Source organism: Silurus aristotelis, assembly GCF_946808225.1.
Source record: "Silurus aristotelis genome assembly, chromosome: 23".
NCBI lineage: Eukaryota > Metazoa > Chordata > Actinopteri > Siluriformes > Siluridae > Silurus > Silurus aristotelis.
In genome coordinates this window covers 13886509-13907995 of record NC_139596.1, presented here as the reverse complement: position 1 = coordinate 13907995, position 21487 = coordinate 13886509, and the positions used below count along the sequence as shown (strand labels likewise).

The 21487-nt window shown below is 39.0% G+C and overlaps 1 protein-coding gene and 2 long non-coding RNA genes across 5 annotated transcripts in view; 2 read left to right on the top strand and 1 right to left on the bottom strand.

Annotated features, from left to right (window-relative positions):
• LOC310718697 overlaps nucleotides 1-9116 on the top strand; it is a 118969-nt gene extending 109853 nt beyond the window's left edge. For 2 of the 3 annotated variants that reach the window (XR_014531218.1, XR_014531219.1), the window contains one exon: nucleotides 8453-9116. This is a non-coding gene — a long non-coding RNA (uncharacterized lncRNA). Of the gene's footprint in view, nucleotides 1-4471; nucleotides 4894-8452 lie in introns of those variants that run through there. The other variant, XR_014531220.1, reaches the window with a different exon arrangement.
• Nucleotides 206-8461, bottom strand: LOC310718699. Its single transcript, XR_014531229.1, has 4 exons — nucleotides 8161-8461; nucleotides 3756-3788; nucleotides 492-1666; nucleotides 206-310 (listed from the first exon to the last, which is right to left on the bottom strand). It is a non-coding gene; the product is annotated as an uncharacterized lncRNA (long non-coding RNA).
• A 799-nt stretch (nucleotides 9117-9915) lies between the features above and the next one.
• On the top strand, nucleotides 9916-17522 carry nr2f1a (nuclear receptor subfamily 2, group F, member 1a). Its single transcript, XM_083527631.1, has 3 exons — nucleotides 9916-11338; nucleotides 12728-13255; nucleotides 16210-17522. The coding sequence occupies exons 1-3, from the start codon at nucleotides 10906-10908 to the stop codon at nucleotides 16482-16484; spliced, it is 1236 nt and encodes a 411-aa protein (XP_083383757.1). The 5' UTR covers nucleotides 9916-10905; the 3' UTR covers nucleotides 16485-17522.
• The last annotated feature ends 3965 nt before the right edge of the window (nucleotides 17523-21487 follow it).

Genomic DNA, 21487 nt, shown 5'->3' with positions numbered 1-21487 from the left:
AACCGGGATTAACCTGAGAAGTCAGACAGATGATCATTACCAATCCATCTTGAGTCGAAAACTGTAAGTATTCCAGACTTATTCCAGACAGTTTTGTTGAGACATTGCTCAAGCCTTCTCATGAGGTTCATGTGTGTTTTTGAGGCCTTCAGAATGTAGCGCCTCTCCACTTCTTTTGGAGACCTGAAGTCAGGGATTATTTGCTGCTATTTTTACAAGAAACGGGTTGATTTGTCTTAGGCCATTACCGTCTATTACGGCTGGGAGTCTCCGGCAAGGAGGTGGGAAGCGGCAAACGCTGGCTTTCTGCCTAAAGAGAAATCAATGAAACAAATTAATCCTTCGCAGGCTGCGGTGACACTGTAATCCATCATTCAGAGGCGCTTTTACACACCGAATCAGAGAGTCTGGGCTCAGGGAGAAAGCCCCGAGGGACAGGGCTTGCACAACACACTCTGGCACAACACATACACACATACACATAGACTTACTAGTCAAGATCCACACAAGGCTAGACACACAGTAAAGGCAGCTGCCACACAGCTGCAACCCCATAGTCCTGTGTGTGAACACAGAGGGATGAAAACAGATTATAAATACAGCTACTGCATGATGCAGGACATAATCCTGCATCTAGCAAGTCTTGTGTCTACTGGGCTGTGTCCTCATAAAGGCAGGACATTGGGATTTGCTGTTTACTTATTCACACTGTACAAAAAACAGGTATGACAGAAAAGATTTATAGGAGGGTCCACTAAAGAGGAGGGGAATACAGGAGGAGAAAGAGAAAGAGAGAGGGGAATCACAGTGGGGGTGGGCATTGAAAACAGCGATCTCTTTTCTACCCACCATCACCTCACCATGTGGTGTTGCATTGTTCATGTGGCAGCACATTCACGCACATTGTTCCAATATTCAGACCCTCTGTTGCACGCGAGCATTCCCATGGCTTCTCCTGCAGCCTGCTGAAAAGGGCAGGTGTCATCACCCACAAAATTAAGGCTGTGGTCCTCTCATCAGGACGAATGGTTAAAAGCTTAGCTGTACTCCTATACAAAGGTTATGCCCATAGACACCCCACCCCAGCCCATAAAAAAATCCACTAATACATGCCAAATTGTTGCCAGCCAATAAGAAATTCATAACTACACACATGATCGGGCCACGTGATCCGCAAAGGAAAGCATCTTGGTCCTTTGAGAGCTGTACACAATAATGCCCTCGATAAACCATGTGATATCAGACAAAGGCAGACTCCAGAAATGAGGGGGGAAAAAAAGAAAATGACAAGATGCACACGCTTGTGGTCAATTTATTTAATTCAAATACATGGTGTTTCCTTCAGAAATGTACTGTACAAATACACTAAAGTCTCAGTCACAGAAGCATTGAGATTAACAATAGAGATTAACAATACACTGTATATCGGTTTTCATGTTTCTTAGGTGTACATGGTGTTCACCTGTGCTCTCCTAAAATTGTAACAGCCATGCCTAAAGCAATGAAAAGGTGTTAACCTATAAATAAGTAATACAGAACCAGGGGACAGACTGTACCATTAATTTTCTTGTCATCCTAATAGGGGGTGCCACTTACCTTTAACCGTGCTCTGATAGATGAAGAGGCATAGCTTTTGTTCACGCTGGTATGGGCGAGTTGCAAATACCTAGAAGGAAATGCGCAGGACATAACGGCAGACCAAGCAGTATTGTGCTCTGTGCTCTGTGCTCTGTGCTCTGCCAGACATGACATTAGCATCAAACGATAACAGTGAACATTAAGTAAGCCAATTATAATTTGGTAATATGAGGAGATATTTAGCAGCCACATACTGTGCAGTCATGATTATGATAATAAAAGATGTGGCTGAGTTAATTTATCTTTATTCTTACTTACTTTCCTTTTCTTATGTTTTAATTAGATTTTTATTGCTTCGTATTGCTTTTTTCTTTCCATGTCTTTTATGTTTGTCAAGTTTTTCTTCGCCTTTGTATTTTTATTAAAAATTAATTTAGTTACTATGTATAGAACTTTCTTCATAAGCTTAGATAAAAAAATATGTGTATATAAACATAGTCAAAGTTAGAAAGCAGCATCTCAAAAAGCAGCAAAAATAATCTTTTACACAAAAATGTCACTTGTGATGTCACATATGCATGCATGTAATCACTTTTATTCTTATATATAATTTTATAATTATTTAATTATAATAATAATGCATGTATGTATTTTTCTTATATATAATTTTTTTCTAATATATAATTATATATATATACACACACACACACACACACACACACACACACACACACACACTGTTAAGCAAAACATATAATACATAGAAATACATGTCCAGTTATTATGCAGGACATCCAGAAAAAACAACTGTGAATACATTTTGTGTTCTTGAAATTAAAATGCAATGCATGTTTCAGACAGGAGTATTATAAAGCTAGCCTAAAGGAATGTGTGTGTTTAGGAATGACGGTCGCATTCTTTCCTCTTCAGATCTGATAGAGCTGATAGAGAGAGGTGAAAGAGGACACACACATTGTACAGTGTGAGAGAAGGACAGAGCATAAACAGAGATGTAGGCATAGCACTTCCTGTGTTTGTTTTGCAGTGCTCGCGCCTGTACTCGTTCTTAATATGCTTCTTCAAGGGGTTCTTTTCTATACGGAGTTTTCAGCCTCCGAAAGGTTTACGCTCGGCTAGGGAAAGAGTTTTTTCAACGAGTTCTAAAAGAGTTTCATTTGAACGGTTCCCTTAAAGGAAAAGTTTTTAATTTCTTGTGAACGTGTGAACTCCTCTGCCTTTGTAAGATTAACATTAGGAATCTTTGAGCCTCAGTTTCACGACCTTAGGATATATACCGCTGGAAGAATGTCTGAGATGGCAGACAGATAAAACAGATCATTTAGAGAGTACAAGTAGTGCTTTTACACAGCAGTGACTGCACAAAACATATTCATTCTAAATTCAAACATATTTAATGTATGTTCTTGAAAGAATACAGTCATACTTATTAATAGGGTTAATGAGGTTAGTGCATTTTCATAACAAGATAACAGACAGCAACTAACATAGCTGTCATTAAGCCATGTGACCAAAGCTTTCAATATCCGTGCTGAAGAACATGCTGAAATCAGAGGCAGGAACAGAACGTATGGGTGGACACACATGCTTTCATGAACAAATTCCATCATCTGCCTGCCAGATGCGAAGAATGACAGAAAGTGTGTCCAAAAGCCCACACTTAGTCAGTCGCTTTGTCAAAAAATGACATTTCAGCATGGCAGTAATGATGAGGGACGATTTCACTCAAATACTGACAAGATGGACAAAGATGGAAAACTGACATTCTCAACTGCCCCTCTCTCAATACATAGACATTCGGTGGTTAAGACCAATGCAAGTGCAATGCATAGTACTACATGACAAGTGTGAGCATTTTTTTTTTAATCACTGCTACACCTCTATGGTGTTACATCAATTCTAACACAATTCGAATAAAACCAAGTCTACACACACAAATGTTATACAGCACACAATACTTTTTTTTTATATCTAATTCAATAATGCTTTTCTATAGAAGTCACCAGGTGAAAATTAGTGCTCGCTTTGTAGACATGGAGGAGAAATATCACTGCCCCAGGGCGTAAAAAATATCCTATACTGCATAAACAGTGGAATTATGTTGCTGATATTATTATGATATTATTGCGCTGTGTGTGGGCATGTGTGTATAGACGTACCTGCAGCTGCTCAAGTTTCACTGTTAGCCAAACCTGTCAGGAAATCAGAACAACTTATTAACACATAAATAATTGTGTGCTACTCCTTGCGTGTACGCTGTGTTCAGCGCATATACTGTACACTAAAGTTTTTTTTAAAGCAATCATATTCAATCAGTTCAAGCAGGTAAAAATGCCAGACAAGCACGAGGAAGGGAGCATGCACGATTTACAGTACAGCATTCATTTATTACAAGTGGCATCGATAAAATAGTGCTTTTAGATTTAAAAAATTGCAGCATAAGAAAGCAGTGATTACGGTTAACTTTCTCTAGGTAAATATTAGAAGAGTTAAAATGACAAATGTTTTATATTAGATGTAATTGCTCAAAATAAATACTAATATCAATCATGAGAATATTCATTGCAGTGTTTTGGTGTATGTTATAAAAGATGGCAAACAATATTTGCTGACACATTACCTTATACATTTTAGTTGCTTAATTGCTGTGTGTGTGTGTGTGTGTGTGTGTGTGTGTGTGTGTGTGTGTGTGTGTGTGTGTGTGTGTGTGTGTGTGTGTGTGTGTGTGTGTGGTAATTACAATCCATGCTGCGTAGGCAGTGGGACAAAACTCTTTTTTTTACTTTCTCACTTACAATTTCATTGCTTTTGCTCTTGAAACTGCTCAGCTGATATTTGTTGTTGTTGTTGTTGTTGTTGTTGTTTGTTGTTTTAGAAATGAAGCCTGGCTCAGGCAGACAAAATTCCAATTAAGTGCCTGCTGAGTGTTGGTTTAAGTCCACCATTATGGAGATGTGCACCGTCTCACCAGAGAGAGCGCGTTTCTCCAGCTAAATCCTCTCTTCCAGCTTTTTCCCCATCCGCTTTAAGTTATCAATACACTAGAAATGTGCGCTCGCGATTCTGCTGCGGATTTTGCGCTTAAACCACCGCGAGTGTACTTCAAATAAGCTCATGGTTCTGATTTCCAGCACTTTTGCACGATTTCCCAAGAAATAGCAAAGCAGGAACAGGGTTTAGACTGCTGGTTTCCTGGCTTCAAATCGTCGCTTTATCCAGTCAGGGGTGATGTGTAGATTACTGCTGATTAATCTAGAAAATAATAAATGTTGTTTCCTCAAAAAATAAGCTGTAGATGATAGACAACATAGTGCAATCGATTTTAATGCCATTTGCTGTTTGCTCTCCCTTTACGCATCCTATCCAAAGGTTTATCTACAAATACAAATGAGTATCATGGTCGCACTGCAACTGCACAGGATGGTGCACATGCCCATTGTTTTGTTTCTTTTTTTGTTTGTTTGTTGTTGTTGTTTTTAGTGAACCACAGAGGTGTAACCTAGCCTAATTTGTTGTAGGTCTAGGCTTGTTTTTAACTCTATATGATCTCTATGGTCTTGTGAGTGCGTCCAACGCAATTAGCACATGTGCCCTAAATAGATGATGGTTTGTGTGCAATAAAGCCATTACCTCCAGCACAACACTCACACGCGATCTGAAAATGCAGGCGCTCCAGGCACAAACTTACTTTTATTAATAAATAAATAAATCAACTTCCAATTTTTTTTCAGTTTGTGTTTATGGATGTCTGAGAACTTGAACCAGGTTTACAATGGTGGGATTCAGACTACGCACTTTGCCCAGGATGAGATTCTTATTCAGAAATTAAAAAATTAAAGAAAAGTAAAAAAATAATGCTATGGTCAGCAACTTAGTAAAAAAATAAACCACGGTTTAAAAAACAATGAAGCTATTTAGTATTAGTAGTACAGCATCAATTGGGGGTGCAAAACATGATTTTGATATGAAAGCAAGAAATATTTGTGTTATATAGATTTAAACCCAGGTTACAGTATATTATAGTTTATTCTAACAAGCCTTGTGTTAGAGTTGGGTATGACAAAAATGGTATTATTATTTTTTATTATTATTATTCAGGATTTTTTTTATGATTAAAAACCCGACGGTATTTATTTATTAATTTTGTTAGTTAGTTAGTTATATAGTTAGATAGTTTAATAGTTCTACACACACACTTGCATTATTTATGAAAACTGTTTTTTGCCTTCCCTCTAATGCACGAGGTCCTATAACATGCCCAGGCCGTGCATTTCCCATAAAGATCATATCACTGAATAATTTCACAAATTGATTCTATTTTGCTTACGGCACTGTGTTTCTGCGCGTTTAACTTCACCGTGGTCCACTATTTATTTATTGCCTTTCATCATAATATTAATAATGCTAATCATAAACCAGGAGTGGATTTGCTCTATAGCCTGCTGCACCCTTAAGTGTGGTGTGCTATAAGATAGTGTTGGATATTTTGCGGCTCTCACGACTATGCGTTCCATTAAGAGCGATTAGATGATGTCCATTGAAAGTTGCTGATCCATGGAGAAAAACGGCAGCGGATAAAAGGCGATTTCGAGTGACCTTTTCGTCCCTTTCACACCAATCTGAGCTCCTCAAATAGTTAGGGGATCAAATTGGACAAAAGCCCCCTCCTCTTCCCTTTCAGCTCCAAACTACTCAAAGCGACAAAAACCCCTCCAAACGGCTGTTCAGGGAAAAAGCAGCAAAGAGAAGCATCCGAATAATTGGCGCGAGCGTCGTACATTTATTTACAGCAAAATGGACGAAAACTTTTGGGGTGTTGTTTATTAATAGTAGTATATTTTCAACACTACTTTGTGATTGAAATAAAAAAAAAAAAAAGTGCATTGCATATAAATGGAGTCAATTATTTGAGTGATTAATGAATTGTTAAATATAAGATATATCAAATGCATAAAACATCATTTGATCAATAAGTATATTATACAGGAATTGTAATAGATTTTTATAAATATCAGTATACTATATGTATTTCTGTATATTTACACATTGTGCATCACTTGGTTTCGTTTAATAACATATATATATCAATGATCTGTAATGGAGCCAGTTATATTTATGTTTTCTTACTAATGTAGTGTAATTTAACATTTTATCTTTTTCTATCACCTATGATCAATCATATATATATATATATATATGAAAAGTTGGAAGATGTTCTTGCTAGTCACTATCTTCTCTGCAAATGTGGTATTAAATCATTTAAAAGAATGCATGACATAAAATCATAACCTTTTTTTATTATTTTAATGAACAATTTTCTTGTTTCTTTGTTTTAGGGATATGTATAATATTGTTAGTGTGACAGTTAAAATGATCTTAAATGCTTTCTTTCTTGGAATTCAAAATAAATGTAAATTATTAAGTAAAAAACGTATTTTTAGATCTTTGAGTTTTTCTTCACTACATGCTGCCATCCAAAGTCCATGAAGTGTCTTCAGTGTCCTTAAAGAGCTTTTCCCTCGTTTAGCAAAGTATATTTACTTTCCTGCTCACTTAGTAAGAGGTCACGATCAAATGTGGCGTTTTATTACCTTTAAGAGCTGATGAATTTAGACGACATGCTGCGGAATGAATGTGCATGTGAACATTTTTTTTTCTTCCTAAAATACAGAACAAATGAATTGAATATTGCATATTTTATGATGGGGTGTTTACTTGCATCTAACTAGTTCTTAGTCTCAGATTTATAATCAGCATTTTAACAAGACAAAACATTGCACGCATCACGACATAGTGGCCTCTGGTGCTGTATTTGTTCATTATCATTTTTTTAAATCTGCTTTAATATCTCTATGAATCAAATCTAAGTCAATAGCCATGTCGTAAATGATGAGCTCTTGCAGCATTTAAACGCTTTGATTTGTATTTTTTTATTAACATAAGCTTATATGTATTCCTCACGTTATTTAATCACTTACACACATTTGGTATTTATTTCTAAATACTTATTTATTATAATCTATTAATAACGCAATGTAATATTTAAATAATAATACATCAATGTTCTGTTAAGATGCTTTTTACCAAAAGATAGTATGAGTTTTAAAAGACATGTATGCTCAAAAAAAAAGAACACCAGTGTTTTAATAACCACTTCCATGCAACTTGTTTTTTGGTCAACTTTTCTTTCTGCTAGATCTCTCGATCCGTCGGTTAATCCATTGACATTGGCGCAAAGCAAAACCAACTATTGATCTGTTCATTATGTGCTCACAGGTGAGTTATAAAAGGTGATTTTGCGTACAGATGTTGAATCAAATCCGATATAAATGTATTAATATCAGTAAATAAAGTTAGGGACATGAGGGTGGGGGGGAGCAAACCCTGATCAATAATTGCGCACGGAAACACTCTGAAGTCGTTGCTTTCACCTGCATACGAGGCTTCAGGTTTCCACTCAGACTCGGTGCATGTTCCTAGTCTTAATCGCGAGATGTCGACGAAGCGATTTTGCGACTCGAGTGTAGTCAATGATGCGATTTATCAAGGACTGAATTGACTTACCTCTGTGACAGGAGCGGAGGTCCAGGGCGCGGTGTGTGTCGCAATACAGCGGTGTCTCTGCCGCGGTGTCCATGTCTCCTACTTCTCCCACTTCTCCCTCTTCTCCCTCTTCTCTTCTCGTGTTTCGCTGTTTCCCAGCCTGCGCCTTGCCTTCCCATTCGCTGCACCTCTCCCTCTCTCTCGCCTCTCCCTCGCTCTGTTCCCAGTCTGTGGAGTAAAATCTTGATGATACACTTACAGAAGTTTGCCCTTTGTCTGATTTAATCCCGTTCGTTTCACCTTCTTTTTCCAGAGGACAGAGGGCAGAGCGGTGCGTCTGCGGAACGCGTACAGAAGAGACGATTTGGAAACTCGGCGCAAAAACGCTCTCTCTCTCTCTCTCCAAAACACACATCCGCGTCGCGGTGTTTTTATCTTTCTCAAACACTTCCGAACTACTGTTTCGCCTGAATTCGCATGTACTCGTGTTTTATCTGATGTTTTAGATCGGAGCTCCTTGAAATTATTAGTATTTACATAATAGAGATCAAATAAAAGATTCTTCATTACAACGTTTCCGAACTTATGCCAAATGTTCTGAATAACTTTCTTAAGCAAATGGGTTTCACACCAAACTGATTTTCCTGAAAAACAAAACCATGTTTTTTTTTTGTTTTTTTTTAACGTAAATAAAGCTTTTTTTTTTTTTTTTTTACAAAGAAAAAGAGTTTCATTCCAATGTCCTGTAAAATCCCCGCTAACAATAAATGATTCCCTGCTATTTCCCTGTAATTGTGTAGCTACTGTACGCTAGATGGCAGCCCGATCCAGACATTATAAACCTGGAAAAGCCTGAACCAAAGCGCACGCTCCAGTATTCATGCACCAAAAAAGCCGGTATGCTTTGCCATTTCAGCACGAACTTTCGCCCTTATTGGATCAATAAAACAACCCCGGTAAACAATAGCATTCAAAAAAATCACCCTTTAAGTGTCAAAACATGAGGTTTCGGCCCGTGTGTCTGAGGCTATCGACCCCGATTTTTACTCCCTCTCTCTATCATGATCTCGCATCCCATTAGCAACACACACTGGACCAAACTGGAGCAGCTCGAGCGCATCCCGGTACTTTTACTTCACCTTTTTTTGTTTTTGTACCGTTCATTGAGAACTTGCACGGCGAACGTGTGAATTTTATTGCTGTGATTTTGTGGCGTTGAGCGTTTAAATGTTTTATTTTTTTGCTGCACACACACACAGACACACACACACTCTGTTCACACATCTTCTCCCTAGCTTGATTGAGACTGCAGCTTTGTAACAAAGCGTCCCAGAAAACTTTCAGGGGCTCCGTCTCGAGCCCCCCGTTCGCGTTTATTTTCGCGTGCGTTCTGCTCGCGCTCGGCTCGCGCTTTTCACCCGGCGCAACCGGGTTTTCTTCCTCTTTTTTTTATTATTTTTTTTTTTTTTTTAGCGACAATAGACGGTGCATTTTAATCGGGTTTCAAAGTAAATCGCGGCGCAGGGGAGAAGCGCAATGGAAATCGCGCTCGTCAGACCCCCACTACCTCCTCCCTCCACCACCAACACCACCACCCCGTCTCTCTCTCTCTCTCTCTCTCTCTCTCTCTCTCTCTCTCTCTCTCTCCCTCTCTCTCTCCCTCCCTCCTCCCTCCCCCCAGTCGTAGGTAGCAAGGAGCGAGGACTCTAACCAATGGAGTGAAGGAGGCTTGGCTAACCTTAGCCTCCCATTTTCTCTCTCCCCCCTCCATGCAGGGTTCTGACCAGTCAGTCGCCTTTGATTATCAGTTGCCAGCAGCCCCTCTCTTGGCTCCTTGACACGAGCACCATATAAGGCGCAGCGATCTCCATAGAAACGTGTCAGTTTCAATAGTAGTGTCAAAGTTCACTATATACAGACATTCGCGCAGATCTCCGTTTCGGAAACGCTGCTCCACTGGTCCTCCCGTTAAAACGCATTCATTTTTTTTGCTGGGGTTCTCCTGCTTCTTGCATATTCTATCAGTTGTGGGGTTTTTTGTTTTTTTTTTTTCTTCTGCTTCTTCTTCTTCTTCTTCCTCCTCTCTCTCTCTCTCTCTCTCTTTATCCTCGCTCCGTTCAGACTGGAGAGGTGAAACTGCAATAGACTCTCGGGCGACGTTGTTTTTCTGCTGGACCAGATGAGCTTTATTCATGAACATAGATAGAGAATTCCGCTCTTCAGTCTTTCCTTCTCTCCAACCACGAAGACGGAGAAAGGAGCGGAGAAGGGGGAAAGAAGGGGATTTATTTCGCACTGCACTTTGGATCCCGGAGCCGATCGCGAGTTTTTGACATTTTTTTCTTTCACCGTCAATGTGAAGAATATTTATTAAGATATTTGAAGAAGAAAAGAAAAAAAACACTGATTCCCGTTACGTCTGGCTTCGTTTCTTCTACGCGACCGGGGCTCCCGAATGGCTGACTGCGAGCTGCCTTGGAACTGGCCTCCCGATAACTGCATATCCTAATCGGCTGCATTTTCTTTTTTTTTTTCTTTTTCTTTTTTGTATCCCTGCGACTCCTCGCATGCTGTTTTTGAGTACATCGACTGTTTTAGGTTTTTAGGTTTTTTTCTTCTTGTTTTTTTTTCTTCTTTTCTTCCCATGAGATTGACCGCTCCGGTTTGACTTCCGCGCTGCCGTTTCCCACCGCGATTCTCCCCTTTGCAAGAAGCTCCAACGTCCGAGCGACCGGTTCGCTTGAAAGCACTTTCCGGGCCCGAGATATGGCAATGGTAGTTAGCGTTTGGCGCGATCCGCAGGAAGACGTGGCCGGAGGAGCGGCGAGCGGCCCGAACCCCGCAGCGCAGCCGGCGAGGGAGCAGCAGCAGGCGGCGTCGGCGGCACCGCACACCCCGCAGACACCCAGCCAGCCGGGAGCGCCGTCCACCCCGGGCACGGCTGGGGACAAGAGCAGCCAGAACTCAGGCCAGAGCCAGCAGCACATCGAGTGCGTGGTTTGCGGAGACAAATCGAGCGGCAAGCACTATGGCCAGTTCACCTGCGAGGGATGCAAAAGTTTCTTCAAGCGGAGTGTCCGGAGGAACTTAACGTATACATGCCGTGCCAACAGGAACTGTCCTATTGACCAGCACCACCGCAATCAGTGCCAATACTGTCGGCTCAAGAAGTGCTTAAAAGTGGGCATGCGGCGGGAAGGTGAATATTTATATTTTTCTTAAATGCGGCACAGCACACGATCACACTGAGCAGACTGTCTTATAGAAGCGTCTTATGGAAAAGATCATACTCAGCATTTAAGACATTTAGATTTATTATTGATGAGAATACAATTCATATTATTTTATTATGATTATTATTATTTCACTGCCAGAATAACAGGGACAAATCCATCATGCAATACACAACGTCCAGGCAAACAGAAAGCATCTTGTTTACTCAGTGTAAGACCCATAGGCTAGATGCCTCCATTTCAAGTCAGTCAATTAGACGAGATGTAACAGCTATCCCTTAAGTCTTTGGCGTGTGTGTGTGTGTGTGTGTGTGTGTGTGTGTGTGTGTGTGTGTGTGTGTGTGTGTGTGTGTTCTATTAGACTAAAGCATATGTAGTTATTATAAATATACACGATTTTATAGAGGCCTACTTTACCAATGTGCATAGAGAGCGCGGTTTGTATTATTACTGAAGGAAGTTCAGTGTGTGTGTGTGTGTGTGTGTGTGTGTGTGTTTCGAGGCCTGTCCCACGAAGCATATAAAGCATATGAACAAAGCGATATGAACTTGTAGTGAACGTTCATGTTCTGTTCAACAAATGTATTTTTAGTCCGATTTATTGCTTCTCACTAACATTAGATTCGAATGTAATCTAAAATCATTGTAGCTGAGGATTATAATCATAAACTATTCGTCCTAGGCCGAGAGCTAAGCTAAATCAAGACAGTTTGTCTCACACCTCCAGTGTATAGTAATAATTCCTACATGTATATTTATTTTTGTTGTAATTTTTTTCCCCTGGTGTTTGAACTGTTAAAACACTGCAGTGTAGAACAGATCAGCGCGGATTGAACATACGATCAGGGTCTTTGAAAGCTATGTGTAAATCATCAAGGCTAACATTTAGTCATATAAATATTGGATTAAAAATCATTTTGTCATCGTGTTTTTCATGTGTGTGTGTGTATGTGTGTGTGTGTCTTGTGTGTGTGTGTGTGTGTGTGTGTGTGTGTGTGTGCGCGTGCCTGTGTGTATTGGGAGTTCACGTATAGCTTTGTGCAGGGACATTAATTCAAAATTGAGCATTAATATTTATAATCTTAGCTGAGGCTCTATTTAAATCTACGAACAGTTCAAATACAGCCCAGATTTTAGTATTAAAAAAATATATTTTTATAAACTAATGTTGCAGTAAATACACTAGAGAACACTTGCCATATGTCACTTGTAAATACAGATTATTTAGAGGTAGACTCCTCAACTTTTTTATTATTATTATAATTTTTTTTTTTTTGTAATAAACACAAATCTACACAAATGATGTTTCTCAGTTCTGGATGCACATTTCCTCTCTCTCTCTCTTTTTTTGTCAGCGGTTCAGCGAGGAAGGATGCCTCCAACCCAGCCGAACCCAGGCCAGTACGCGCTCACCAACGGGGACCCTCTGAACGGCCACTGTTACCTCTCCGGATACATCTCCCTCCTGCTCCGTGCCGAGCCTTACCCCACGTCCCGGTACGGCAGCCAGTGCATGCAGCCCAATAATATCATGGGGATCGAGAACATCTGCGAGCTGGCGGCTCGCCTCCTCTTCAGTGCAGTGGAATGGGCGCGGAACATCCCTTTCTTTCCCGACCTGCAGATCACCGATCAGGTGTCACTTCTCAGACTCACATGGAGCGAGTTGTTCGTGCTAAACGCGGCGCAGTGCTCCATGCCGCTACACGTGGCGCCGTTGCTCGCCGCCGCCGGCCTGCACGCGTCGCCCATGTCCGCCGACCGTGTCGTGGCCTTCATGGATCACATTCGCATCTTCCAGGAGCAGGTCGAGAAACTCAAGGCCCTGCATGTCGACTCGGCCGAGTACAGTTGCATCAAAGCCATCGTGCTCTTCACGTCAGGTGAGTGAGAAGGCCTGCATATTTAAAGGACAGAGAGAGAAAGGGATAGTGTTTGTCCTAGAAAAATACAAGGCCTACGAGGCTATGTAGGTTTGCAGACAGGCGCTCGTGCTGGTTTAAGGGTTTTGAGAGCAGTCTGTATTTTGTAAATACATCACGAGCGCATCCACGCACGGTGTACATCCGGGACTAGAAATTAACTCGAGTATTTCTAATTGTACATTTTTTCAAACAGAAGGTTATAATAATAAGAGGCATTTTTGCAGGCGGATTAGGATTAGGATTAGGTATATAATATACAACCCCCGCACGCGATCGCACAGCGTCATTCTAAAAACAATATTTAAGGCTACATTATGATATAGTAATTTACTAGTGTTTATTTTTACTCGTGATTTGCATAAGAGCACAACCAAGAGCGCATATGATCGCGTTTTGTAATTTCTCCTGGTATTATTCTATTTCGCGACTGTTTATTAATGATGGTGGAGTCCTGTGTACAGTCCAGAAATTCGCATTCAGAGATGACAAAAAAATAATTATAAAAAAGACGTATAAATCAAAGCATGCATGAACATGTATAAACCAAAACAGTGTTGTTGTTGTTGTTGTTGTTGTTGTTTTCAATATTTTGCTCCGTTTCAAAATTCACTAGACGCAAGATGTGTGTAAAGCGAAACAGTCGACCGAGATTTATTTTATGTTTAGAAAATGACCTTTATATTGGTATCATCAATTATTTTGCCATTAATTTGCACAATATTATTATTTTTAAAAACGTGAGGCATTCTTTTGTAAACAAGAAAGAAAGAAAGAAAGAAAGAAAGAAAGAAAGAAAGAAAGAAAGAAAGAAAGAAAGAAAAAAATCAGATAATCCTCTTTTTGCCCAAAGTAAAAACAGATTTGACTTGTCCAAAGATTTGACTTGTATTTGGTGGTGTATTTATACATGCACTTTAATTGCAGATTTGGATTTTGCTCACAAAACCGAGCATAAGAATATTTAATGATGTTGTTATTATTACATCAAATCGAACGATAAACACCAAGTAAGAAGCTCGAGACGTGTGTTTTTCCTTTTGCTAAACATGTTTTGATAGTCGGCCAAAGCGGGCACACAGAGGAAATATTTCATTCCGTGCATTTAGCCAAACTGTCGCTTAGTGTCAGTGACGTGCAGCAGTTGATATAAAAAAAAAATTCCTCGCTATGGGCACCACTATTATTCCTCGTGCCATCGCGATTTTGTCTAAAATGTCATTTTAAACGCTAAATTTTACAATTTAATAGACCCCGATTTAAGAGCATTGTGTAGCCTGACGTAATTTTCAATAGCAGGCAGTGTTACTGGTGTTTACGTTTTTTAGGGTATTAAATTTATTATTATTTATTTCTTAAAAATTTTTTTTAAGATTTATATAGGCTTCTATACCAGGTCTATTATCAATACTATTAAGACTGTGTTCAACTTTAGTCTCCCTGGTAATGACGTCATCCTGAATGTTAGTTACCATTAGTTACCATTCTGGAAGAGTGTTGCTCTCCGTGGGTTTTGTGCCCTGATCGTGCAACAAACGTGCACAGTATTGCACAGTAAAATCTGAGGTCGAGTTGGATTGGATTTCTATTTAACTAAATCAAAAGTAAGAAAACAGCACAAGTCAATATGTTAGTTTGAGTAAAATGACTTAATGTGTCATTGGGCTGTTATAACCCCCTAATCCAGACTAGTGTAAAATAATAACGTGCCCCGCTATAAAGTGTTCAATCCGAATTTGTCGTATTTACGTATTTACTCCAGCAGGAGAAAGTGTCATATGTTCTCCAGCAGGTTTGGGTGTGTGTGTGTGTGTGTGTGTGTGTGTGTGTGTGTGTGTGTGTGTGTGTGTGCGTGTGTGAGTGTGTGTGTGTGTGTGTGTGGAGTCTTCCTGAGTTCAAACCATAAATTATAAACAAATGCGCTATTACTTACACTTAAGTCTTTCGATTAATTGCACACTGTAGGCCCACAGTCATGATGTTTGTTCAGGCTGCCTGAGCCTGAGGTTTCATTAATCAGAGATTTTAGTCTGAACTTCTCAGTTCAAAAGTGTAAAAGGTCATAATACTGATCCGGAGTCCAGTGTAATTAGGTTCAATCTCAGTAATGCTGTATAGGTGGCAGTCCTTTTGCCTGCACTGTACAATACTTTCATTTCGAAATAAAGATCATGCAACAATCTCCTTTGTTCAGCCGCCATATTGTGATAGTATGTACTAATTGGTCTTGTTGGATTGTGTACGTTTTGTCGGTCGCTGCTTAACTGAATTGAGCAGGTCGTGTAGCGTTTAATCTGCCTGGTTTTTCCACGAAACCACAAATGCTCAGTGACTGAGGCAGATACCTCTGTCGGATAGCATGTTTAAGGAGGTTTCTATTTATTTTCGTGTTATGAGTTTGAATCGAGTTCGACTAAAACCAGAGTAATACATTTGTCTCGCCTTTGCTTCTTCTCCCATCCACTGGAGAGCACAAACAAATAGGAAATAAATGAGTCTATAACATCTGGAAAGTAATTAGCTCCGTTATTACTAGAACCTGTGTCTTTGGAGAAAAAAAAATAGTTGGCTAAGATATTTCCATATTTTTACACCATAAAAAAAAAACATGGCCGCCTGCTTCCATGTTCTCCATTAGGCCGTAAACCCGAGGTTTAACACTGACACATTGATAAAGATACACAAGGCTTTGTTTGCTTTGATTTAAGAGTCTATACCGTGCAGGCAACTCTTGGGGAATTGCGCAGAGGTGGTGTTTATTTATATGACAGACACACTGAAGATGCATGATGGGGTTTAGGTTGGGGTTGCTTCTTTTTTTCCAATAACGTCCCCGATGCAAAAATAATAACCCAATGTTTTTGTTCTTTTCTATTTTTTTTTATTTATGTTTTTTTTTGCTGTCGTGCGATCAGACGCTTGCGGCCTGTCGGATGCAGCCCACATCGAGAGCCTGCAGGAGAAGTCTCAATGCGCTCTGGAGGAGTATGTGAGGAGCCAGTATCCGAACCAGCCGAGTCGCTTCGGCAAGCTGCTGCTGCGACTGCCCTCACTGCGTACCGTCTCCTCATCCGTCATCGAGCAGCTGTTCTTCGTTCGCTTGGTAGGTAAAACTCCAATTGAAACCCTCATCAGGGATATGTTGCTATCCGGGAGCAGCTTCAACTGGCCCTACATGTCCATTCAATGATCCCAGCGTGCGAAACAATAAAACAAAACCCGAGAGACTAAAGGACCAAAACTCTACAACCCTCCTTTCAAGAAGACTATATCTATATCTATATATATATTAGAGGACCTCGTTTCTGATCACATTGGAAGACTTTTTTTTCTTTTCTTTTCTTTTTTTTTGTTGGACCGAAATGGAATACGTAATGTACAAAGATAAAAAAAAAAAAAAAAAAAAAAAGCCCTGGACTTAACCCTTATGTAAATCCACCATCATCTTCAAGAACACTCTCCATTTTTTGTAAAATACTAGTCTTTATTTTCCTTTTTGTAAAAAAAAAAAAAAAAAAAAAAGAAAGAAAGAAAAATCAAAATACGTACAGATAAATTGAAGAACATCATATGCGCAGTAAAAATGAATCAAAACTTAGCGGGAGATTAACGTTCCCAAGCAATTATAAGAAAATGTCCTGTGTCTGTGTATCTCTGTTTTGTATTTTTTCTGGTTCTAAACCAGTTTTTTTCTGTGATTCTCTACTAATGATTTTGATATAACATTTTGCTTCTTATACCGAGTGCGATATATGTTGTTGAAGCTATGTTCTCCAAGAATTAAAATTGAAGTGACAATTTAAAAACATTTAAAAAAAAAAAATAAAGAAAATTTTAGACAAATAAGAAACGGTCTAATCGCTATGACAATATCACTGATGGTTGAACTTTTCCCCCAATTGATGCTCTATGGACATGCAACTTGCGGCAAAACTGACCTCATGGACAATTGAAGGAGAGGACGCCTTGGTCGTGTGTGTGAGTGCGTGTGTTGAGTCAATCATCAAGTCACAGAGGAAAGACATGGAAAATTAAAAAGCACTTTTAATATATCATTTTTTCAAAAATACATTTTGTTTGTTTTGTCTTGATATTTTCGTTGTTTCCTTTTTTTTTAATCGGTTGTTGCTTCCATTTTGCTCAAATTCATGATATGTTTGTGCAGAAGGGTCGCTTGATGAAGTTGTGTGATGGTGACTATACTATTAAAAAAAAAAGAAATAGGCAACCATGGCTCACTGAGCAGATTTCATGTGGTTCATGTTATTTAGATGTTACATTGATGGCGGGTTTTCGGTCGATTATTATTATTATTATTATTATTATTATTATTATTATTATTATTATTATTATTATTGTTATTATTATTATTATTAATATTATTGCACAACTCTTCACATTTCTTTACTCAAAACACTAAACACACACGTGCCTAATTAAACCACACGACATGAAGCATTTTTGTAATACTTCCGACTAATTGCTCCAGCTGCAACTTCTAATGGGTTTTGTCCACATTTTTATGAGATGAATGAGACTTGTTACAAATGCAGCCACATGATTGTACTTGGGGTCAATATTCTATTCAGTGCACCCTTTTTTTTGCTCGGATCTTCAGCTCTATATTAGGTGGAAACACCACGAAATACGAAGTGTGTGACGTCGTTGTCGACTGGTTCAAAGATCTATGCTTGCTTCAGCACATTAATGTTTAATATTTTCCCAGGCTGGATTGAAGGGGGTTGTTTAAAAGAGGAGAGAGAGAGAGAGAGAGAGAGAGAGAGAGAGAGAGAGAGAGAGAGAGAGAGAGAGAGATAAAAGCATTGTAGAGAAATAAAGAGACTAGACTTGCCTGTCACGGCAGATGAGAAAGAGAAAAATCTCCTCCAAAACCACATACTAATGTTATTTTGTTGTATACGGATGTTTCAGTTATGCGTGATCAATCTGGGAAATGGACGCTGCTGCGTGTAAACCGGTCGATAGGAACACTAAATGTGATGTATTGTACAAAGACGGTGAGAAATTCGTGTTCAGACTCATATCATTGAACAAGACTATATAGGGAAAGAAACCTGGTTGTATGTTCGTGCACATCTGCACTCCAGTTATCAACGTTTTTGGGCTTTAAATGATGCGTGATTTTTCTCCTGAAGGCCTGAAGTCAGTATTCAGTATTAATGGATTTGTCTGGTGTGTCTTTAGGAGATGAACTTTTTCTATGGAGAGTGCTCTTACCTTTGGTTCTCAGCTGAATGATGGATTTTCCCTAAAGATAAAAAAAAAAAAGAATGATGTTTGTTTTTTCTCACTAATTCTGAATACAGACTTTTTCAACCAATTTCTGGACTCTTTTTTTATGCATCTCAGTGATTGGCTTTAAGCTCCATCATAAATATGTAAAGTTTAAGAGCAAGAGGGCGCAAAGTTTTGCGTTTTATTTCTAAAGCTTAGCAGAGATGCTGAGGACTGATTTCGTACCATGTGGTGGATTTTTTGAAGGGTTTAGATTTTTTCTCTCGAATGCCTCATCAATGCACGGTAAAAATCACGCCGTCTTATTTCTTTTTCCGACCCGCAGAACAATTAGACAAATGCAATTTTATTAAACGAAGCTTGGATCATGTAGGTTTATTTTGCTTCCATGTGAACAGCTATTGCAATGAAGCTGAATTGAAACGGTGCTAAGACCACGTAGAACCCAGACGGCTTTTTTTTTTTTTTGATTGATTACCCCAAAGGACCCGAGACAATAGCTCTTTGACTGCTCTTGGTCTTCAATGTTTCTCAAGTTGAGGGTTTTTTGAATTGAAAATAGTCGCCGAGTCGCTATCAGGAACAAGAGCAGAAACACACGGGAGCTTTTGTTTGGCCAAAAAAAAAAAAAAAAAAAGCCATGTAAAATGTGTGTGTTTCAAATGATTTCAACCAATCCATCATACACACTTTGTCTGATTTGACCACTGACGTATAGCCTAAATAAGATCGTGGTTGCATGTAGTAGCTCCGTAAACATGATAGGATCTGTGAGTGTAATGCTGCTTTATTGGTGTTTAGAAATGCCAGAAATACACCACTGACCAAAGCACTGTGCAGAAACCCACATTTTAAAACTAACCATATTCTTGAACATTTGTTAGACTCCATGCTTTATAAAACAGCATGCTATAAACTGTACTCATTTTATATATTACTATCTACCAATGCAGGGCTTATAAAGGCAATGTAATAACACGTAATCTACATTTATCAGAAGAATAAGAATAATACCTTCCATTGTTATCCATTAAGGCAGTGTTTTACATAAGGGCAATGTCACGATGTAGCCTACATTTCAGCCTACAGTACAATAAGATTCAGCTGATTTTGGATGTGTATGTTAAACTGTTCAAATTGTTCATATTAATTTATTTTTTATGTTTGTCATATATTTTTACCTCGTGAATCGATCTACTGAAGGAACTGGGTACACAGTTGTTCCCACAGAAAAGAAATGGTCTCTCTGGGATAAGTGCGTCATTAATATTAGCTCAGTTTCGCTTGGCTGAGAAGATGCTTATCTGATACTTTCTGGCTGTTTGGTTAAAGTTTACTGCTTATGATGTGTCTAGATTTTAGGTAAAAAAAAATATAGAACATGTATGCTATGAAAAAAAGTTGATTAAAGTTGCACGTGAAACGTTTGCATGCTACTTTTACTCCAAACTGTTTATTCAGCCACTTTAAACTTTATAGTGTTATGTAATTGGAAACACAGGGTCTACTCTCTATCTATCTATCTATCTATCTATCTATCTATCTATCTATCTATCTATCTATCTATCTATCTATCTATCTATCTATATATATATATATATATATATATATATATATATATATATATATATATATGCAATTTAGTTGTTTAAATATCTACATTGTATAGTTGATAGTGTTCATACATCATACACACCATGAATTTGTGAACTTCTCATCAGTAAGCAGAGATTCCATGCACTGGACCTGAGATGACACTGCATTACACTAAAGCGTTCCTCAATAGGTTCTTTGTACCAGTTCATGGTTCTTGGTTACTTTAAAAGGTTATAGTTTGCAACCTCTTCTGTAAAATAAACGATTTATTGTTGGGTTCTGGTTCTGCACAGAACTTTTAACAGCTCCAGCAAAAGGGCAACCGAAGAAACATTAGGGTTCTAGATTTGACCCCAACCCCCTAAGTGTGTACTATTAATATTTCTGCCTAAATCCTTGTCCAAAGAACTCCCCAGTAAGCTGTAAGTCATGGATCACATCCAACACAACAGGATATAAAATGTCCCCAGTTGTGAATGTAACATAAGGCTGTGTGTGTGTGTGTGTGTGTGTGTGTGTGTGTGTGTGTGTGTGTGTGTGTGTGTGTGTGTGTGTGTGTGTGTGTGTGTGTGTGTGTGTGTGTGTGTGTGTGTGTGTGGTCGGGCCTGCATGGTGTGAGGGAAGCAGGCGAGAAAGCACAGATCGCTGTGTAAGCGATCCCTTTGTGTTGATTTAGGAAGACGTTTGCTGTATATAACGTTCAAGACTGATAATATCATTGCCTGGCCAGATAAATAAAGCAGTGTCCAAAGCATCGGGTCAGCTATCGATCCCTTCTGCCAGCTGAGAGAAAAGGGAATGAGACGACATGGACGAGGAAAAGGAGGAGGTGGAGGAGGAGGAGGAGGAGGAGGAGGTGGCGAAGGAGGGGGCTTTTCTTATTAGCATTCCATACCCATGGACCACCACTGACAACTGAAAGAGATATCTAACTCAACACCATGCATTTTCTTTTCTAGTGTTAGCCATCATTTCAATGAACACATGTAGGCAGTTTCTTAATGGGATTCACTGTTCACACAGTTCAGCAATGTGTTTAGCCAATATAGACAACTTGGTCAGATAATGTTCATTTATATCGACAGGTTATTTAACAAATACACAACTAAACACATCATACACACACACACACACACACAAACACACACACACACATATATATATATATATGAATATGAATATGAAGTATAATCCTAGCACAGAAATAATCAAATATTCCAGTTGTTATAGGGGAAAGAAATTATTTTTGGTAATAATAATGTTTTTAAAAGTTAACCAGTTTTAAGCACACCATTATTTTTAATATTAGCACAGCTTATATAAGTAGCTACAAATGTAGTA